The sequence below is a fragment of the Oncorhynchus mykiss genome, chromosome 5, assembly GCF_057628025.1.
Source record: "Oncorhynchus mykiss isolate SJ-2025 chromosome 5, ASM5762802v1, whole genome shotgun sequence".
NCBI classification, from domain to species: Eukaryota; Metazoa; Chordata; class Actinopteri; order Salmoniformes; family Salmonidae; genus Oncorhynchus; species Oncorhynchus mykiss.
In genome coordinates, this window is record NC_143026.1 from 93,090,443 (window position 1) to 93,113,055 (window position 22,613).

The following is a 22,613-nucleotide window of genomic DNA, read 5'->3' on the forward strand; positions in this document are numbered from 1 at the left end:
CTCTGTCAGTGACCATCAGTTTCCTTGGTCACCTCCCTCTCTCCCTATTGCTCAGTTTGGCTGGGTGGCCAGCTCTAGGAAGAGTGTTGGTGATTCCAAACTTCTCAATTTGAGAATGATGGAGGCCACTGTGTTAATGGGACCTTCAATCCTGCAGAAATGTTTTGGTACCCTTCCCCAGATCTGTGCCTCGACACAATCCTATCTCAGAGCTCTACTGACAATTCCTTCGACCTCATGGCTTGATTTTTGCTATGGACATTATATAGACAGGTGTTTGCCTTTCCAAATCATGTCCAATCAATTGAATTTACCACCAGGTGGACTCCAATCAAGTCGAAGAAACATCTCAAGGATGATTCATGGAAACCGGATGGACCCGAGCTCAATTTCGAGTCTCATAGCAAAGGGTCTGAGTAGTCATAAATGTTTTTTTACAATCTTTTAATACATTTGCAAACATTTATAAAAAACCTGTTTTCATTTGGTCATTTATAGGGTATTGTGTGTAGATTGAGGATTTTTATTCATTTGAATCCAGTTTAGAATAAGACTTGTAATGTAACAAATTGTGGGAAAAGTCTAAGGGGTTTGTGAATACTTTCCAAATACACCGGGAAATGCATCATCTAGTGAAGTGAGGAGGCTGCAGAATGCACAGAATAAAGCAGCAAGGATTGTTTTAAGGCGGAGATATGGTTCTTCTGTTGCAGTCATGCGCAGTGCTCTTGGTTGGTCATCAATCGACAAGATAATTGAAAAAAACATGCTTATCTTATTTTATAATATACATCATTTAAAACGGCCAAGTTCTATTCACAACGGTATTCAATTGGTAAGAGTAAATACTAGGAATAGATTGTCCACCATCTATGCGTTATCCAGACAGAAAAAAGAAATGGGCAAAAGAACATTTCGATTTAGAGCAATAAAGAAATGGAATAAATTAACTGAGCAAACTAGAAACCTTTCAATATATAAGTTTAAACATTATTTAAAAACAATTTTAAATATAGTATATAGAAATGTTGTGGGACTATAGTAGATGAAGAATCAATATTTTTTATATTGAGTATTTATTGTGTCATTATGTTAGTATATTATGTATGTTTGTAATAGTGTGTTATATGTGAAAGTGTGTTTGTATTATAAATTGTATTTTATTGTTTAAGGACTCTTGGAAGATTAGAGTCCAAATGGGGACTAAAATATATTCCTAATCAAATCAAACCGTACATGTTTACAGCAATTATCCATGAGTGTAAACGTTAGCATTCCAGTAATATTATATTGGACTACTTTGGGTATAACTGTTTTTTTTTAAGTTCCTGCTTTCAACTATCCTCTGGGACGACGTGTACGATTTGTATTTAATTTGAAAATTAAAGGTCATATTTGAATTGTAGGGGCCTCATCAGGATACCCTGGAGTTTCAGATGGTCAGTCGGGACCAGTGCAAGATCTTCTGGAAGAATTGTGTGGAACATCACTCGTTCTTCCGCCTCTTGGATCAGCCGCAGCCCAAGTCCAAAGCCATTCTCTTTAGTAGGGGATCGTCGTTCAGATACAGGTATCTCTGCTTTCTGCTGAATCATACGGAGGTAGATTTTGTTTAAAAATATATATATATTTTTATTTTTTTAAATGGACGTTATGTTGAGGTAAAATTTTCACTGAAGTGTAACCATGTAGTGTACAGCTTCAACCCATAGGAGACTCTATGGCTCTTGCTGTTGTTGTTTGATGGTATCTGTGTTGACTCTTCCTGGTTTAGTGGGAGGACCCAGAAGCAACTAGTGGAATATGTCAAGGACAGCGGAGCAAGGAGGACACCATATCAGAGGTGTGTGTGACTCTCTCTGTCTCTGGTCTCTCTGTGTCTTTGACCTCTGTTTTAAACTCTCATGTGATCTCCTGTCTCTCTGTCAGGAGGAACAGTAAGGTGAGGATGTCGGCTCGCTCCCTGGCCCTCGATGTGCCAAAACAGGTCAGTGGGATTACCAAGACTAATGCATCTTTCTGACCGGGTCAGTGAGGGGCCTTTACGACCGGGTCAGTGAGGGGCCTTTACGACCGGGTCAGTGAGGGGCCTTTACGACCGGGTCAGTGAGGGGGGTCTTTACATCGGGGTCAGTGAGTGGTCTTTACGACCGGGTCAGTGAGTGGTCTTTACGACCGGGTCAGTGAGTGGTCTTTACGTCAGGGTCTGTGAGTGGTCTTTACGTCAGGGTCTGTGAGTGGTCTTTACGACCGGGTCAGGGAGGGGCCTTTACGACCGGGTCAGGGAGGGGGGCCTTTCCGACCGGGTCAGTGGGGGGGTCTTTCCGACAGGCTAAAGCATTTTAGGAAGGAGGTGCAGAGTAGTTGGAGACTAATGGAACCCTCTCTCCCCATCTCTCCTCTTTCTTTCATGTCATTTCAGACGTTCTCGTTCAATGACAGCCTGCGGGCGCCAGGTTCCCCATCCTCTGCGACCGGGTCCTTCCACTCCATACAAGTCTCCAGCTCCCCCCCACGTCCGGAGCCCCAGGCACAGTCTATACAGCCTCCTCCCCAGAGCCAGGCCCAGTCTACACAGCCTCCTCCCCAGAGCCAGGCCCAGTCTACACAGAGCCAGGCCCAGTCTACGCAGCCTCCTCCCCAGAGACAGGCCCAGTCTACACAGCTTCCTCCCCAGCAGCAACAGACCCAGCTCCTGCCCCCACAGCTGGCCAGGCCCTCCAGCCCCCCAGCGAAGGAGGACCCCCACAAGGCCACCGACATCCCCCCATGTCACCACGCCTTCTCACAAGGTGCCCCAAGTTCCCCGGCGGCAGGAGACTGCAACCCCTCGTCTGTGTGTGTAGAGAGTAGCGCTTCCCATCCGCAGCAGCAGCCCTCCCAAAATGGCAATGAGGGTAGTGAGCAGGGTGGGGGATGGGGATCGAGGTGCAGGGAGGGGGGAGGGGGGGAGACTAGAGTGTTCCTCTCAGCTGATGTGTTTGAGGCGGAGCTTCTCCGAGCCAGGCAGAAGCCCCTGTTCCCATTGGCTAACACCCAGCTCCATGTCACAGAGGAGTTCATAGATGACGACCCCACTGAGATGTCGTTCTATGGTGGCGGGGCCGAGGCCTATTACGGCTATGAGGAGAAGTGGGGTCAGTATGGCTGTTATGGGGAGGGTGCTTACACAGAGGGTGGTGGTGGTGGTGGGGACCTCACTAAAACCAGGGGTGTCAGTCTGGGTCTGGAGGACCTGAACAGCAACACTAACCTCTTCTCTGACCACAGCGTTGTTGGTCGCTCCGAAACCAGCTCTCTGGTTAACAACAGGTCAGAGTGTAGTTCCCTTGACAACCTGGGGCTTAGTTCCGCAGGTGACTCCCGGTCTCTGGGCTTCGACGGGCCAGAGTTCTCCTCCTCCCTCCGCCTCCCGGGCTCTGACAACCCGTCTGAGGCTAGCTCCATGGTTAACTTCCCGGCGTACTCAGTCCGCTCGGAGACTAGCTCGGCGGTGCAGTTCAGCGACCTATTGGAGCAACTGGAGCACCTCAGCTATCCTCCTACGACCACGGAGGGGTCGGCTAACGGCAGCGACGATTCTGACTCAGACTGGGGTTCAGACAGCGGTCTGCCCCCTGAGCAGAATCTGTTCTATAGCAATCCTCTAGCCGGAGGGCCAGGTGGGGTGGAGGGGTTCCTTCTGCAGTGTCATGACCTGCAGGCCCTAGCCCTGGGGGAGTCCTCTGGTGGACCCCCACATTAACATGTAGGCAGTCACTCTACTTACTTAGCTAACGTTACACAATATTATTGTGGTTTTGGTGAAGATTTGAATATTCGCGGAACATTTTGAATCAGATTTGAATCTTACATTTTTGTGATTAGGGAACGGCACCACTTCTGACTCATTTGATGCCTTTTTACGAGCCAGCCAGTCACATTTGACCTTTACTAGCCAGCCAGACACATTTGACCTTTACTAGTCAGACAGTCACATTTGACCTTTACTAGCCAGCCAGTCACATTTGACCTTTACTAGCCAGCCAGTCACATTTGACCTTTACTAGCCAGCCAGACACATTTGACCTTTACTAGTCAGCCAGTCACATTTGACCTTTACTAGTCAGCCAGTCACATTTGACCTTTACGAGCCAGCCAGACACATTTGACCTTTACTAGCCAGCCAGTCACATTTGATGCCTTTACTAGCCAGCCAGTCACATTTGATGCCTTTACTAGCCAGCCAGTCACATTTGATGCCTTTACGAGCCAGCCAGTCACATTTGACCTTTACGAGCCAGCCAGTCACATTTGACCTTTACGAGCCAGCCAGTCACATTTGACCTTTACGAGCCAGCCAGTCACATTTGACCTGTACTAGCCAGCCAGACACATTTGACCTGTACTAGCCAGCCAGACACATTTGACCTGTACTAGCCAGCCAGACACATTTGACCTGTACTAGCCAGCCAGACACATTTGACCTGTACTAGCCAGCCAGACACATTTGACCTGTACTAGCCAGCCAGACACATTTGACCTGTACTAGCCAGCCAGACACATTTGACCTGTACTAGCCAGCCAGACACATTTGACCTGTACTAGCCAGCCAGACACATTTGACCTGTACTAGCCAGCCAGACACATTTGACCTGTACTAGCCAGCCAGACACATTTGACCTTTACTAGCCAGCCAGACGCATTTGACCTTTACTAGCCAGCCAGACGCATTTGACCTTTACTAGTCAGCCAGACGCATTTGACCTTTACTAGTCAGCCAGACGCATTTGACCTTTACTAGCCAGCCAGACGCATTTGACCTTTACTAGCCAGCCAGACGCATTTGACCTTTACTAGCCAGCCAGACACATGACCTTTACGAGCCAGCCAGACACATTTGACCTTTACTAGTCAGCCAGACACATTTGACCTTTACTAGTCAGCCAGACACATTTGACCTTTACTAGTCAGCCAGACACATTTGACCTTTTTTTAAACAGATCAATTGTAGCACTTACCCAGACATCCTACCTACTAATGACTGTTCTCCCTCTAGCTCTGCTAATGGGTGCTGGCCATGCTTGTGTTATTGAAACCAGATCTTTTTTAAGACTCTTTTTTTATGCCTCATAACAGTGGTCTGGCATTACAGCCATCAGCTCACGTTGCATCGCACGGCTCGGTAACAGTAAGAGCACAATACCGAAGTCCTAAGTGGTCGAGTGCAGGGATAGAACGAATATAATATTGCTTGCCTATGTGGCTGTACTTAATAATTGGAGAGTTATTTAATAAGATACGGTTGCTATTATATCCCCCCTAGCATACAGCGATGGCTCTAAAGTTGTTGGTGGTTTTCAATCTGTCGGTACCATTATGGTGACTCTATTTTTTTTGTCCGCTCTTCCGTACCACCACGCTACACAGTCTTTGACCGTGCGTTGATTTGGCCTTTGTCACAGCTCTGTAGTGTTAGGCACTTTGCATTTAGCCTTTATCTCACAGCTCTGTAGTGTTAGGCACTTTGCATTTAGCCTTTATGTCACAGCTCTGTAGTGTTAGGCACTTTGCATTTAGCCTTTGTCACAGCTCTATAGTGTTAGGCACTTTGCATTTAGCCTTTATGTCACAGCTCTGTAGTGTTAGGCACTTTGCATTTAGCCTTTGTCACAGCTCTGTAGTGTTAGGCACTTTGCATTTAGCCTTTATGTCACAGCTCTGTAGTGTTAGGCACTTTGCATTTAGCCTTTATGTCACAGCTCTGTAGTGTTAGGCACTTTGCATTTAGCCTTTATGTCACAGCTCTGTAGTGTTAGGCACTTTGCATTTAGCCTTTATGTCACAGCTCTGTAGTGTTAGGCACTTTGCATTTAGCCTTTATGGCACAGCTCTGTAGTGTTAGGCACTTTGCATTTAGCCTTTATGTCACAGCTCTGTAGTGTTAGGCACTTTGCATTTAGCCTTTATCTCACAGCTCTGTAGTGTTAGGCACTTTGCATTTAGCCTTTATGTCACAGCTCTGTAGTGTTAGGCACTTTGCATTTAGCCTTTATCTCACAGCTCTGTAGTGTTAGGCACTTTGCATTTAGCCTTTGTTTCACAGCTCTGTAGTGTTAGGCACTTTGCATTTAGCCTTTATGTCACAGCTCTGTAGTGTTAGGCACTTTGCATTTAGCCTTTATCTCATAGCTCTGTAGTGTTAGGCACTTTGCATTTAGCCTTTATCGCACAGCTCAGTGGTGTTAGGCACTTTGCATTTAGCCTTTATCTCACAGCTCTGTAGTGTTAGGCACTTTGCATTTAGCCTTTATGTCACAGCTCTGTAGTGTTAGGCACTTTGCATTTAGCCTTTATCTCACAGCTCTGTAGTGTTAGGCACTTTGCATTTAGCCTTTATGTCACAGCTCTGTAGTGTTAGGCACTTTGCATTTAGCCTTTATGTCACAGCTCTGTAGTGTTAGGCACTTTGCATTTCAAATCCCTTAATCTTTAACTTTTTTTTACAGGAAAATATTTCTTATGTGTTCAAGACACGTGTTGCTTATTCAGAATAAGACATAAAAATGTATTGCGACGTGAATGTTGGGAGGATAATATTTCTCCAGATGATTAGTATTGATTGTCTGTCATTCTGAAGGAATATATATTAGTTCACCGTTGTTGAGGTTCGATGCGTGGAAGCAGGTTTAGACTTAATCCAGCTTTGATTTTAAATATATCATTTTAAATATAATCGATTTTGATTCAGGGGATTCAGACTGTAGCCGTCTCTGTGACTTGAATATGTGTGTTCTTTGTCTAAATTTAACACCCCTGAAAGTAAATTCGATTTTTTTAATTTTAACAGCACTTTTCATAATTTATAGTGTAGTATTTTACTTACATTTTTTTTTTTTTAAATAGTAGGCAACAATATGTGATTTGTCACATGCTTTTTGTGAATCAGAGATTAATATTTGTGTCATACCACTCAGATCTCAGGGGTAGTAATGAAATCGATGCTGTTCCTTCATTAGTGTAACACAGTCTCGTAAATCCTTCATTGGCGTAACACAGTCCAGTAGTATGTCAGTGTATTCTCTGTCAGAGGTTATACAGGCCTCTGGGACTGTTATAACATACAGATATATAGCACACTGCTGCTAAAGATAGAAATTCAACATTGTTTGCATCCCAAATGACACCCTAATCCCTACATAGTGCACTACTTTAGACCAGAACCCTATGGCACCCTATTCCCTACATAGTGCACTACTTTAGACCAGAGCCCTATGGCACCCTATTCCCTGTATAGTGCACTACTTTTGACCAGAGCCCTCCTATAAAGGCACTACAATGTGTGTTTTTATAGAGCCTTTATATCATGCTACTACTGTCTTGGAAGATTTTGTTCCATTGAGACATCTGCTGGTCCATAATAACCTGGACTTTCCTGTCCGTTAGTGAGTAACGGAGTAATGCACAGCCTCAGTCTGGGGTTCATGTAAGGTACTGGGTTAACAGAGTATTAGGCTATATCGTTCTGTCATTCTGCCCCTGAACAAGGCAGTTAACCCACTTCCTAGGCCGTCACATCGCAAAGTTTTTTTTCTTATGAAGAAAAGATGTAGACGAATGAAACGAGGACACAAGCACATTGTAGATTTGAGTCGGTGTAGATTTCAGTTTAAAGAATGCAGGGCAGTGTTCTGCTGAGGCAGTGTTAAAGACACACCACAGCCAACAACGTGAATGTACTTTTAACAAACCCATGTAACAAAATATGACGTTTCTCCTTCAGTAATAACAGTAGCTTGCATGCCAATAGATTACGAACTGTTTAGATGTCTTAAATGTACTGTAAGCGAAAAGGTAGAAGCCCTCAGTAAACAGTAAGAAGCATTTATACTTAGTCTGGTTTATATTCCTTCAGTGGAAGTCATGGGGAATCAATGAAGTTCTTAACAGATTGATGATGATGAGGTTTTACGATGTCACCATATCATTGTGCAGGAAGTGTTTTTTTTTTTGTATCTGTTACTTTCATCTGATCGTTTACTGTAAACATGTTGCATGAGATTTTATACAGTCTATAATGACTTCCTGTAGCTGCGTCGGAGGCACTTCAAGACAATAACACTAACAGCCGCAGGAAACGAGGGACATTTCTCACGTTGGTCCTTAATCTTGTCACTTTTTTTTAATATAACCTGCCATTTTGAGATTCATCTTAGCAGTTAATTTTATTATTATTTTTTCTTCTAACTATAATATCATTTGATGAATGAACGGATATACAGCCGTAGCCATTGGGGTCCAGTCCAGTGACGTATTGTGGTGTTGACATCCAAGCCACAGTTATGTGTTGGGTTTCTGCTCGGGTCGGAGTAGGGAACAGTGTGGAGGTGCCATGGTAAATAAAGTCCCGTTGAACCGACGTAGAGTTTTGAGTCCCAAATGGCAACCAATTCCCTACTTAGTGCACAATGGGGCCTTGGTTAAAAAGTAGTGCACTTACATGGGGAATAGGGTGCCTGTTTTTTTTTTTGGGGGGGGGGGGGGGGGGTAACCATAGAAACGGAGTCAACGGAGTGTTTCTCTGCTTTGTTATGAGGAGGAAATTACATCATCAATCTAAACTCTCCAAGTCCCATTTTTTTTTTAAATTTCCTGTCATTTGAAGCCGCTAGCTTTAATCTACCCCAAAAGGCCTCTGACTTGGCGTTCTGCAACGCCAACTGTTCTGCTTTCAGTACGTTTTTAGAACACAAATCTATTTGGATTTGTCATCTGTAGCACAGTAGAGTCTGCTCACTCTGAAGGTTATTTAAAAAAAAAAAAATAAAAAAAAAATTGTCATTTAGCAGACGCTCTTATCCAGAGCGACTTGGGGTTTAAGTGCTTTGCTCAAGGGCACATTGACAGATAAAATAATTCACGTCGTCGGCTTGGCGACGCTAAACCAGCTGTGGTCTATGGACTTTTGTCTGTACTGTTTTGACTAATGTTGCTCAATTCCTTAAGCCTTTTTATTGTTTGCCTCATTCACTTAATATGTATTCATATAATGGACCGCGGATGCTTAGAGGTGAATTTTAAGATTGTTTTTAAATATTTTGCTGAATTTTCTACATTAATGTCAAAATTGTGTTTTGGGGGGGGGGGGGGGGGGGAGTATATTTGAGTGATTTCTACATGTGTTTATGAATGTAAAAGTGTGTGGGGGGGGGGTGTATTTGAGTGATTTCTACGTGATTGTTAAAATGGGGGTGGTGGGTGTATTCTACATGCGTTTATGAATGTGAAAAGGGCGGTGGGGACTGGGTAATTTTTTTAAACTTCTTTAGACCACTTGGCGATCAAGAAAACCAACAAATATTTTAGCTGTTGGGTAAAACTGCTACGCTACATCGTTTCTATTCTCTAAAACTCTACAACCCAGCTTCTCATTGTCATTTTGGTCGAATGCCCCCCCCCCCCCCCCCCGTAAATGGGTTCATAGAAGTGCGCTTGCGGAGCCTCGCTCTCTACCATCACAAGTGAGTCAAACAGCAGTCCTCTGAGCCTCCTAGAGAGGGTCGGGTCAAAGTTCAAATACCCAGAAAACACACACACAAAAAACTAAAGAATGCACAGATGGAGACCTTTTGACCTGTGGTTGTTGGCCTCTGTTAGAACATTCTGTCTTTGATTCGTGGCCTGCAGATTCACCCCACCCCCACACCCCCCACACCTCTCTTGAATCAAGTGCACGGTGTACTAAGAGACAATTATTCACCTAGCTTTTGATCTACTGTAGCTTGCAACTTACAATGGCATCAAATAATGCAACTTGCATTTCTTAATCAACATGTATGGTTACTGATTCTAAACTAAAGTGTACTCTTACGGTTTTGTATGTTTCTCCTCTTAAGAATAAAGGAATCACTTTTTGGGTATCTTTTTTTTTTTTATTACATTTTTTTTAAATGTCAGACTTAAAATTTATTTTAGACATTTTGTTGATTTTACTTTCCATCAAGGAAGCAGAGAATCATGTGCAGAAGAGGTTTTGGTGATCAATTCTGTGGCTTTGGAATTTGAATAGTCCTCTACTGAACTTGACAGCCATCAGCTGGATTATTCATTTTCTTTTCATGTTAGTGGATATTGTTATATTGCTTAAACGGATGGTCCCGACAACAAAGTGTTGATTCAATACTGTTTAAACTGATGGATTTTTAGCTACAGCTAAAACCTGCCTATTCATCCCACTAAGACTGACTCTTCACCTTGTCCAGGAGTGGAGGTGGAATGCTAGAAGTGGCGTCTGCACGCGAGAGGCTTTAGAGAGATGAATTTGGACGGACCAGTTCACCTTGTCCTCGCTCCACCTAACCCGACCTCAAACCCTCTAACCCTCAAGCAGCTACCCTGAACCCTCTAATGTTGCAGTGTTTAGTTAGACACCAGCGCTGTGGACCTCACACTCAGGGGGGGGGGGGGCAAACGGCTAGTGTTTTTACCTGGTCTGGTACACCTTAGAGAAGTATACCACAATCTCAATAGGTCAATAGGTCAAAAATACATTAATAACAGTATTTGGTTTTGGGGAGACATTTTGATCATTTAATTCTATATCCTTTTGGAAATTGCTACCATTTTTAATGTTACATGTCACTATCATTCCTATGGTTTTGTGTAAACACGGTGCCTGGCCAGAGCATGTCGTTTAGGATTAGGGCTTCATCTGGGGCTTAAAATGCAGGAGCTGTCTGCTTTGTTTAGAATTAGAGAATACAAACACATGTTCCTTATTTTAATCTAGGCCGTGTTCCAAGTGGCCCCCTATTCCCTATATAGTGCACTACTGTTTAACCAGAGCCCTAGGGCTGCTCCTCAAATACAACATTCCACAGCCTGTGCACATGCTCCCTGTTTAGACAGGCTCTCTGCCAAGTCATTCCACACAGCAAACCCCACCCCCCCCCTTCCAGGACTGTCCGTCTCCACCCCCCCCCTTCCAGGACTGTCCGTCTCCACTTCCCCCTTCCTGTGACAGGACTGTCCGTCTCCACTTCCCCCTTCCTGTGACTGGACTGTCCGTCTCCACTCTCCCCCTTCCTGTGACTGGACTGTCCGTCTCCACTCCCCCCCTTCCTGTGACAGGACTGTCCGTCTCCACTCCCCCCCTTCCTGTGACAGGACTGTCCGTCTCCACTCCCCCCCTTCCTGTGACAGGACTGTCCGTCTCCACTCCCCCCCCCCCCTTCCTGTGACAGGACTGTCCGTCTCCACTCCCCCCTTCCAGGACTGTCCGTCTCCACTCTCCCCTTCCTGTGACCCCCCCCCCCCACACACACACTCCTCTCCATCTGTAGAGACTTTAGACCAGGGATCATCAGCTGCGGGCTGATTTTATATATATTTTTCTTGAGTGGATGGTCAGGGGCTGGAACATAATTACAAATAAGTGGTAGACTGAAGTTGACCTCAAGAAGTCCAAACAGATATGTCTGACCAAAACAGTCATTTCAAACCTTGTTTACATTAGTATACGATCACGTCTCTCTGTGTGTGGGAATATTTAAATACAGATTTCCAAAATGAAAATCACTTGTAGCTGATTTCCTGGTGTTGTACAGTCTGTTATGTCCCGTTCTATGTAGAGGGACTGCAGGTTGTGCTATCTATCTTATCTCCTCAGTGTCCGCCCGTCCTGTGTTGTCCCCCGTGGGGCTGTAAAACAGTTAAACTATAAACCTCTGCCAGGCCGCCGCCGCCGGGCTGTTCCGAGCCGTGACTCAGGGAACTGTTTCCAGGTCGGAGAGGAATCTTTTTTTTTTTTTTTTCTCTTCCTGGTGTGTCGTTCTGTTTCTCTTCTGTGAGAAATGGGAGAACAGCTCTGACTTCCTGTCAGGAAGAGTTCAACCAAAACGTCTAGCTGGTGTGGAGTTTGATTCTCTCCACTTCCTCCAATAGGGAATCATCACACCGCAGACTCCTCCCAATAAGGAATCTTCACACCGCAGACTCCTCCCAATAGGGAATCTTCACACCGCAGACTCCTCCCAATAGGGAATCTTCACACTGCAGACTCCTCCCAATAGGGAATCTTCACACCGCAGACTCCTCCCAATAGGGAATCTTCACACCGCAGACTCCTCCCAATAGGGAATCTTCACACCGCAGACTCCTCCAATAGGGAATCATCACACCGCAGACTCTGGGTCCTTCCTAAATGGCACCCTATTCCATGCACTACTTTTAACTGGGGCCCATGGGGATTAGGGTGCCATTTGGGAAGCAGCTTCAGTTCTCGAATGTAATTCGCTTCAAATAAGAGCTGGTGATAAATCATTCTAGTGGACTGCAGCTCTGAAAACAATGGCTGGAGAGAGAAAATGTGGGAGCCATTATCTTTCTCTATTCATGTTAAAGTGTGTGTGTGAGAGAGAGTGAGCGTGTGAGAGAGAGTGAGCGTGTGAGAGAGAGTGAGCGTGTGAGAGAGAGTGAGCGTGTGAGAGAGAGTGAGCGTGTGAGAGAGAGAGTGAGCGTGTGTGAGAGAGAGTGAGCGTGTGTGAGAGAGAGTGAGCGTGTGTGAGAGAGAGTGAGCGTGTGTGAGAGAGAGTGAGCGTGTGTGAGAGAGTGAGCGTGTGTGAGAGAGAGTGAGCGTGTGTGTGAGAGAGAGTGAGCGTGTGAGAGAGAGAGAGTGAGCGTGTGAGAGAGAGAGAGTGAGCGTGTGAGAGAGAGAGAGTGAGCGTGTGAGAGAGAGAGAGTGAGCGTGTGAGAGAGCGTGTGAGAGAGTGAGCGTGTGAGAGAGCGTGTGAGAGAGTGAGAGAGAGAGTGAGCGTGTGAGAGTGAGCGTGTGAGAGAGAGAGTGAGCGTGTGAGAGAGAGAGAGTGAGCGTGAGAGAGTGAGCGTGTGAGAGTCATATAGTTAACAGCCTGTTTCTAATGAAGGACACAGGACGTTGTCATATAGTTAACAGCCTGTTTCTATGGAAGAACACAGGACGTTGTCATATAGTTAACAGCCTGTTTCTAATGAAGAACACAGGACGTTGTCATATAGTTAACAGCCTGTTTCTTTATGGCTCTGTCAAATGGGATAATACAGTTTGGATGAGCAATAATACCTTTTATTAGCATATTTAATCTTTAAAAAAAATAATGTTTTATTCAAGTAGGTCCAAATGTATTCTCGACTCTGTACCTATTTCCTGAATGAAGTGGCCTTTCCCCTCTTCTGTGATTTCCTGTTGTTGCCTGGATATTCCTCCCACCTTTTTCCAAAGCAGAGACTTGTACAGTATAGAGCAGATCCCTCCTGCTCCCCTAAGCACCTCTCTCCCTGCTGCCTCCTGTGGGATTCATTTAGAAATATACAAGATTATTTTAATGTCATGTTAGGGTAGGGTGTGTTGTTTTCACTCATGCTGTGTGTGTGTGTAGATACTTTTTTGGGGGGGGGGGGATAACAGAGGAGAGACGATGTGGTACTCCGTGTTGTCTGTCTCATTCGTGGGTTTCATATATTTACTACATAATCAAAAGTATGTGGACACCTGCTCGTCGAACATCTCCTTCTAAAATCAGGGGCATTAATATGGTGTTGGTCCCCCCCCTTTGCTGCTATAACAGCCTCCACTCCTCTGGGAAGGCTTTCCACTAGATGTTGGAACATTGCTGCTATAACAGCCTCCACTCCTCTGGGAAGACTTTCCACTAGATGTTGGAACATTGCTGCTATAACAGCCTCCACTCTTCTGGGAAGGCTTTCCACTAGATGTTGGAACATTGCTGCTATAACATCCTACACTCTTCTGGGAAGGCTTTCCACTAGATGTTGGAACATTGCTGTGGGGACTTACTTCCATTCAGCCACAAGAGCATTAGTGAGGTCGGACACTGATGTTGGACGATTAGGCCTGGCTTGCAGTCGACGTTCCAATTTATTCCTTAGGTCTTCGATGGGGTTGAGGTCAGGGCTCTGTGCAGGCCAGTCAAGTCCTTCCACACCGATCTCGACAAACCATTTCTGTATGGACCTTGCTTTGTGTACGGGAGCATTGTCATGCTGAAACAGGAAAGGACCTTCAAGATCTCCCTTCACTGGAACTAAGGGGCCTAGCCCGAACCATGAAAAACAGCCCCAGACCATTATTCCTCCTCCACCAAACTTTACAGTTGGCACTATGTATTGGGCCAGTTAGCGTTGTCCTGGCATCCGCCAAACGCAGATTCATCCGTCGGACTGCCAGAAAGTGAAGTGTGATTCATCACTCACGAGAACGCGTTTCCACTGCTCCAGAGTCCAATGGCGGCGAGCTTTACAGAGACTCTAGCCCACACTTGACATTACCCATGGTGATCTTAGGCCTGTGTGCGGCTGCTCGGTCATGGGAACCCATTTCATGAAGCTCCTGACGAACAGTTCTTGTGCTGCCGTTGCTTCCAGAGGTAGTTTGGAACTCGGTAGTGGAGGGTTGCAACCGAGGACAGATGATTTTCACGCGCTACGCCCTTCAGCTCTTGGCGGTCCCGTTCTGTGGCCTACCACGGCTGAGTCGTTGTTGCTCCTAGACTTTTTTTCACTTCACAATAACAGTGGCATTGTATGTTGAACGTCACTGAGCTGTTCAGTAAGGCCATTCTGCTGCCAATGTTTTTATCTGGAGATTGCATTGTTGTGTGTTTGATTCTTACCTGTCAGCAACGGGTGTGGCTGAAATAGCTGAATCCACTGATTTGAAGGGGTGTCCACATACTTCTGTGTGTGTGTGTATATAGTGTGCAGCAGAGATGGAATATGAATTCAATCATTTAGAATTTGTATAGACACGTTTTGAAATGTCATTCATAGTTTGACTTGTTTTTGTTGCTCTTTCCCGTCTCCCAGGGTCCTCTATGGACAGCCCCCAGCTCTCCCCGTTCAACTCCAAGAGCTCTCCCCTCTGCCTGTCCCCTTCCTTCCAGATGTCTACGCTGAGTCTCCCTGGGGCAGGCCAGGCTCCCTCGCCCCTACAGAGCCCCATCCTGAGTGAGGTGGGCACCAACAGGCTAGAGGAGGAGGAGGAGGAGGGCAGGAGGAAGGTACACTGCCTGCCTCTATGGATCTGTCAGATGATTAATTCATCAACCTGTCATTCAATCACATTTAGTTTTAGGTGGATTTTTGTTATGTATTTTTTTATATGGTGATTGGGTGTGAAGTTTTGTTAAATCATAATTGTAAGAGATAACAAACTGTCCTTTCCTCTTAAAATAAATGGATTTTAAATCGTCTCTAGAGTTCCATAAACATTGTTTTTGAAGGCCTGTGCTTTGCAATTTGCGCACAATATTGTTGCATGAAAATTTTATTGGGGCCAAATTCACTTTATTTTAATCTTTATGAGCTATATTTTCCATAAAGCTGTTTTGATTATTGGCTGAATACTGTGCGTATCCAGTGTTGACATGACCTGATGGTCTCATTCCTCAGCGATATCCCACTGACAAGGCCTACTTCATTGCCAAAGAGATTCTAACCACAGAGAGGACCTACCTGAAAGACCTAGAGGTCATCACAGTGGTGAGCGATACACGCAGTGTGTGTGTTTCATCTGTGGCTGTGTACAGTATTATGTTGTTTTTTACTGAGGTAGCCTGGTCCCAGATCAGTTTGTGCAGTCTCTCTCCATAAGAATATGCTGCACAACCCAAACAGATCTGGAACAAGGCTTGTGTTTTTAATGCTAAAAATCTGTCTTTTTTCTCTTTCACTTCCCCCGTCAGTGGTTCCGCAGCGCGGTGATCAAAGAGAACGCCATGCCAGAGGGGCTGATGACCCTGCTGTTCTCCAACATCGACCCCATTTACGAGTTCCACCGGGGGTTCCTCAAGGAGGTCGACCAGAGACTAGCTTTATGGTCAGTGCTGCTCTCCTCACATGTATCTACATATGTAAAACATTAGACTAATCTACATATGTAAACCATTAGACTAATCTACATATGTAAAACATTAGACTAATCTACATATGTAAAACATTAGACTAATCTACATATGTAAAACAGACTAATGCTGTGGTAATCTACATATATAAAACAGACTAATCTACATATGTAAAACAGACTAATGCTGTGGTAATCTACATATATAAAACAGACTAATGCTGTGGTAATCTATATATGTAAAACAGACTAATGCTGTGGTAATCTACATATATAAAACAGACTAATCTACATATATAAAACAGACTAATGCTGTGGTAATCTACATATATAAAACAGACTAATCTACATATGTAAAACAGACTAATGCTGTGGTAATCTACACATGTAAAACAGACTAATCTACATATGTAAAACAGACTAATGCTGTGGTAATCTACATATGTAAAACATACTAATCTACATATGTAAAACAGACTAATGCTGTGGTAATCTACATATGTAAAACAGACTAATCTACATATGTAAAACAGACTAATGCTGTGGTAATCTACATATATAAAACAGACTAATGCTGTGGTAATCTGCATATGTAAAACAGACTAATCTACATATGTAAAACAGACTAATGCTGTGGTAATCTACATATGTAAAACAGACTAATCTACATATGTAAAACAGACTAATGCTGTGGTAATCTACATATGTAAAACAGACTAATCTACAAATGTAAAACAGACTAATGTCTGTAAAACAGACTAATCTACATATGTAAAACAGACTACTGCTGTGGTAATCTACATATGTAAAACAGACTAATCTACATATGTAAAACAGACTAATGCTGTGGTAATCTGCATATATAAACATTAGACTAATGCTGTTATACTAAGCCTTCTGAGAAAGGGAAGAGTACGGCAACACTGAAAGATGGAACGCAGCAATTATATTTATTTAAAAAAAAAACTTGATATTTTTTTACTGTCAAAGCTAAGGTATGTAGTCAAAAGTATTTATTTTTGGGGGGTTTGTTTGTGACCAGGGAGGGGCGCTCTAACGCTCATGTGAAGGGAGACTACCAGAGGATTGGAGACGTCATGCTGAGGAACATGTGTGCTCTCAAGGTGAGACTGGACTCCTGTCACCACCTGGTTGTTCAGACGGGTTACTGCTACACACTATAGTCAGATGGGAGACTGCTGCTGTACGAAACAGGGATGGAAAGTGATGGGATAAACCGTCTTAACTCCCATTGTCATGTGTAAGCTTAGTACTGCATCTGTTTACATTATGTTGGGAAGTGATTTTAAACACGGTGTCCACACTACTCAGACCATTACCGTGTTTTTATAAAGGGATCCCTGCTTTGAGCTTGTTGTTTCATGCTTCTCTCCTCAGGAGTTCACCAACTACCTGCAGAAACATGACGAGGTGCTCACCGAGCTGGAGAAGGCCACCAAGCGCCTGAAGAAGCTGGAGACGGTGTATAAGGAGTTTGAGCTTCAGAAGGTGTGTTACCTGCCTCTCAACACGTTCCTGCTGAAGCCCATCCAGCGCCTCATGCACTACAAACTGATCCTAGAGAGACTGTGTAAACACTACAGCCCAGACCACCCCGACCACAACAACTGCAGAGGTGAGAATGCTACGGGGTTGATGGGTGGGAGGTCCGTCGGGGGACCGTAGAGCTGTCACATTGAGAATGCTACGGGGCTGATGGGTGGGAGGTCCGTCAGGGGACCGTAGAGCTGTCACATATAGAATGCTACGGGGCTGATGGGTGCGAGGTCCGTCAGGGGACCGTAGAGCTGTCACATTGAGAATGCTACGGGGCTGATGGGTGGGAGGTCCGTCAGGGGACCGTAGAGCTGTCACATTGAGAATGCTACGGGGCTGATGGGTGGGAGGTCCGTCAGGGGACCGTAGAGCTGTCACATTGAGAATGCTACGGGGCTGATGGGTGGGTGGTCCGTCAGGGGACCGTAGAGCTGTCACATTGAGAATGCTACGGGGCTGATGGGTGGGAGGTCCGTCGGGGGACCGTAGAGCTGTCACATTGAGAATGCTACGGGGCTGATGGGTGGGAGGTCCGTCAGGGGACCGTAGAGCTGTCACATTGAGAATGCTACGGGGCTGATGGGTGGGAGGTCCGTCAGGGGACCGTAGAGCTGTCACATTGAGAATGCTACGGGGCTGATGGGTGGGAGGTCCGTCGGGGGACCGTAGAGCTGTCACATTGAGGATGCTATGGGGCTGATGGGTGGGAGGTCCGTCGGGGGACTGTAGAGCTGTCACATTGAGAATGCTACGTGGCTGATAGGTGGGAGATCCGTCAGAGGACCGTAGAGCTGTCACATTGAGAATACTACGTGGCTGATGGGTGGGAGGTCCGTCGGGGGACTGTAGAGCTGTCACATTGAGAATGCTACGTGGCTGTTAGGTGGGAGGTCCGTCAGGGGACCGTAGAGCTGCTACATTGAGAATGCTACGGGGTTGATGGGTGGGAGGTCCGTCAGGGGACCGTAGAGCTGTCACATTGAGAATGCTACGGGGCTGTTAGGTGGGAGGTCCGTCAGGGGACCGTAGAGCTGTCACATTGAGAATACTACGGGGCTGATGGGTGGGAGGTCCGTCAGGGGACCGTAGAGCTGTCACATTGAGAATGCTACGTGGCTGTTAGGTGGGAGGTCCGTCAGGGGACCGTAGATCTGCTACTTTGAGAATGCTACTTGGGCTGATGGGTGGGTGGTCCGTCAGGGGACCGTAGAGCTGTCACATTGAGAATGCTACTTGGGCTGATGGGTGGGTGGTCCGTCAGGGGACCGTAGAGCTGTCACATTGAGAATGCTACGGGGCTGATGGGTGGGAGGTCCGTCAGGGGACCGTAGAGCTGTCACATTGAGAATGCTACGTGGCTGATGGGTGGGTGGTCCGTAGAGCTGTCACATTGACAGTCAGAGCATAGTAATAGAATCCAGAGAATGGGCGTGCCCTTCAGTTAATGAGGGCATAATTGCCAGGGGTTAGAGGTGCCAATCCTTTTCATTTGGATTATAGTCAGATACCTAGCCCTCCTGCTCATTTCTCCTTAAGAGACCTGGGTCATGTTCAGCAGGGAGAAAATGTTCTGAATGGGTTGGTAATCCTGGGCCGAGCTAAGCAACCGCCATCTTGTCATATTCCCTGATGTTTGGTATCCCTCCTGTGTGGATCCTCAACCCTCCTGTATGTACCCTTATCCCTTTGTCCCTCGTGTACAGAGGCCCTGAAGGAGGTGGCAGAGATGACCAATCAGCTCCAGAGTAGTTTGATCCGTCTGGAGAACTTCCAGAAGCTGTCCGAGCTCCAGAGAGACCTGATCGGCATCGAGAACCTCACTGCGCCTGGCAGGGTGAGTCTAGTACCTCGTAGAACATCACTGTGCCCGGCGGGGTGAGTCTAGTACCTCGTAGAACCTCACTGTGCCCGGCGGGGTGAGTCTGGTACCTCGTAGAACATCACTGTGCCCGGCGGGGTGAGTCTAGTACCTCGTAGAACCTCACTGCGCCCGGCGGGGTGAGTCTGGTACCTCGTAGACCCTCACTGCGCCCGGCGGGGTGAGTCTTGTACCTCGTAGACCCTCACTGCGCCCGGCGGGGTGAGTCTTGTACCTCGTAGACCCTCACTGCGCCCGGCGGGGTGAGTCTGGTACCTCGTAGACCCTCACTGCGCCCGGCGGGGTGAGTCTTGTACCTCGTAGACCCTCACTGCGCCCGGCGGGGTGAGTCTGGTACCTCGTAGAACCTCACTGCGCCCGGCGGGGTGAGTCTGGTACCTCGTAGAACCTCACTGTGCCCGGCGGGGTGAGTCTGGTACCTCGTAGACCCTCACTGCGCCCGGCGGGGTGAGTCTGGTACCTCGTAGACCCTCACTGCGCCCGGCGGGGTGAGTCTGGTACCTCGTAGACCCTCACTGCGCCCGGCGGGGTGAGTCTTGTACCTCGTAGACCCTCACTGCGCCCGGCGGGGTGAGTCTGGTACCTCGTAGAACCTCACTGCGCCCGGCGGGGTGAGTCTGGTACCTCGTAGACCCTCACTGCGCCCGGCGGGGTGAGTCTGGTACCTCGTAGACCCTCACTGCGCCCGGCGGGGTGAGTCTTGTACCTCGTAGACCCTCACTGCGCCCGGCGGGGTGAGTCTGGTACCTCGTAGAACCTCACTGCGCCCGGCGGGGTGAGTCTGGTACCTCGTAGAACCTCACTGCGCCCGGCGGGGTGAGTCTGGTACCTCGTAGACCCTCACTGTGCCCGGCGGGGTGAGTCTGGTACCTCGTAGACCCTCACTGCGCCCGGCGGGGTGAGTCTGGTACCTCGTAGACCCTCACTGCGCCCGGCGGGGTGAGTCTAGTACCTCGTAGACCCTCACTGCGCCCGGCGGGGTGAGTCTAGTACCTCGTAGACCCTCACTGTGCCCGGCGGGGTGAGTCTGGTACCTCGTAGACCCTCACTGCGCCCGGCGGGGTGAGTCTGGTACCTCGTAGAACCTCACTGCGCCCGGCGGGGTGAGTCTGGTACCTCGTAGACCCTCACTGTGCCCGGCGGGGTGAGTCTGGTACCTCGTAGACCCTCACTGCGCCCGGCGGGGTGAGTCTGGTACCTCGTAGACCCTCACTGCGCCCGGCGGGGTGAGTCTAGTACCTCGTAGACCCTCACTGCGCCCGGCGGGGTGAGTCTAGTACCTCGTAGACCCTCACTGCGCCCGGCGGGGTGAGTCTGGTACCTCGTAGACCCTCACTGCGCCCGGCGGGGTGAGTCTTGTACCTCGTAGACCCTCACTGCGCCCGGCGGGGTGAGTCTGGTACCTCGTAGACCCTCACTGCGCCCGGCGGGGTGAGTCTGGTACCTCGTAGAACCTCACTGCGCCCGGCGGGGTGAGTCTGGTACCTCGTAGACCCTCACTGTGCCCGGCGGGGTGAGTCTGGTACCTCGTAGAACCTCACTGCGCCCGGCGGGGTGAGTCTGGTACCTCGTAGACCCTCACTGCGCCCGGCGGGGTGAGTCTGGTACCTCGTAGAACCTCACTGTGCCCGGCGGGGTGAGTCTGGTACCTCGGAGAGGGAGACCGCACCAGTACTGTAGTACTCGAGTCCAGGAGATAGACCTGAACAAACGCTGGAGACTTGAACACTTAGTGACTTGACTACATCACTGCACAAAATGCTCAACTAAGTTCTGTAGGGTGAATGAGTCTTTGGGTGCTGTAGCAGGAGTAATCTGAATGTTTTGAAGAAGACGGCAAGCACTGACTAATAAAGTAGATCTATTTTTACATCAGTGGTCAGGGCGAGAGGAGAGGTAGACTGGGGGGCGGGAGCAGTATACAGGAGAGGTAGACTGGGGTTGGAGGAGAGGTAGACTGGGGGCGAGGGGCAACTAAGGTCACAGTTATGAAAACTTAGGACACTAAAGAGGCTGTTCTACTGACTCTGAAAACCACCAAAAGAAAGATGCCCAGGGTCACTTCTGATCTGCGTGAACATGCCTTAGGCATGCTGCAAGGAGGCATGAGGGCTGCAGATGTGGCCAGGGCAATAAATTGCCATGTCTGTACTGTGAGACGCCTAAGACAGCGCTTCAGGGAGACAGGACGGACAGGTGATCGTCCTCGCAGGACAGGATCGGTACATCCGAACATCACACCTACGTGACAGGTACAGGATGGCAACAACAACTGCCCGAGTTTCACCAGGGAACGCACAATCCCTCCATCAGTGCTCAGACTGTCCGCAATAGGCTGAGAGAGGGTGAACTGAGGGCTTGTAGGCCTGTTGTAAGGCAGGTCCTCACCAGACATCACCGGCAGCAACGTCGCTTATGGGCACAAACCCACTGTCACTGGACCAGACAGGACTGGTAAAACATGTTCTTCGCTGACGAGTCACGGTTTTGTCTCACCAGGGGTGATGGTCGGATTCGCGTTTATCGTTGAAGGAATGAGCGTTACACCGAGGCCTGTACTCTGGAGCGGGATAGATTTGGAGGTGGAGGGTCCGTCATGGTCTGGGGAGGTGTGTCACAGCATCATCAGACTGAGCTTGTTGTCATTGCAGGCAATCTCAACACTGTGCGTTACAGGGAAGACATCCTCCTCCCTCATGTGGTACCCTTCCTGCAGGCTCATCCTGACATGACCCTCCAGCATGACAATGCCACCAGCATTACTGCTCGTTCTGTGCGTGATTTCCTGCAAGACAGGAATGTCAGTGTTCTGCCATGGCCAGTGAAGATCCCAGATCTCAATCCCATTGAGCATGTCTGGATCGAAGGGTGAGGGCTAGGGCCATTCCCCCCAGAAATGCCCGGGAACTTGCAGGTGCCTTGGTGGAAGAGTGGGGTAAAATGAGGAGATGCACTGCAGTACTTAGTATTTGCTGTGGCCACCAGCTGCATTGACTGTTTCTTTTGATTTTAACCCCCCCCCACCATTGTTCAGGGACACATTATTCCATTTCATGTCTGTGGAACTTGTTCAGTTTATGTCTAAGTTGTTGAATCTTGTTATGTTCATACAAATATTTACACATGTTAAGTTTGCTGAAAATAAACGCAGTTGACAGTGAGAGGACGTTTAAAAAAAAAAAAAAACTTCATCTACTTTTCTGGTTTTCAGGAGTTCATTCGAGAGGGTTGTCTGTACAAGCTGACCAAAAAAGGGCTGCAGCAAAGGATGTTTTTCCTGGTGAGTTTCAGCGTTTCAGT

The 22,613-nt window shown here is 47.4% G+C and overlaps 1 protein-coding gene across 11 annotated transcripts in view; it reads left to right on the plus strand.

Annotated features, from left to right (window-relative positions):
• Nucleotides 1-22,613, plus strand: part of farp2 (FERM, ARH/RhoGEF and pleckstrin domain protein 2) — an 88,249-nt gene that overhangs the window by 41,733 nt on the left and 23,903 nt on the right. For 7 of the 11 annotated variants that reach the window (XM_090236425.1, XM_090236427.1, XM_090236418.1 and 4 more), the window contains exons 10-20: nucleotides 1,407-1,570; nucleotides 1,775-1,843; nucleotides 1,930-1,987; nucleotides 2,423-2,792; nucleotides 14,842-15,035; nucleotides 15,427-15,516; nucleotides 15,720-15,853; nucleotides 16,920-17,001; nucleotides 17,276-17,513; nucleotides 19,138-19,268; nucleotides 22,525-22,593. In XM_090236425.1, the coding sequence (XP_090092551.1) occupies nucleotides 1,407-1,570; nucleotides 1,775-1,843; nucleotides 1,930-1,987; nucleotides 2,423-2,792; nucleotides 14,842-15,035; nucleotides 15,427-15,516; nucleotides 15,720-15,853; nucleotides 16,920-17,001; nucleotides 17,276-17,513; nucleotides 19,138-19,268; nucleotides 22,525-22,593 (1,599 nt within the window). The remainder of the gene's footprint in view (nucleotides 1-1,406; nucleotides 1,571-1,774; nucleotides 1,844-1,929; nucleotides 1,988-2,422; nucleotides 2,793-14,841; nucleotides 15,036-15,426; nucleotides 15,517-15,719; nucleotides 15,854-16,919; nucleotides 17,002-17,275; nucleotides 17,514-19,137; nucleotides 19,269-22,524; nucleotides 22,594-22,613) is intronic. The other 4 variants (XM_090236422.1, XM_036978912.2, XM_090236424.1 and 1 more) reach the window with 1 other exon arrangement.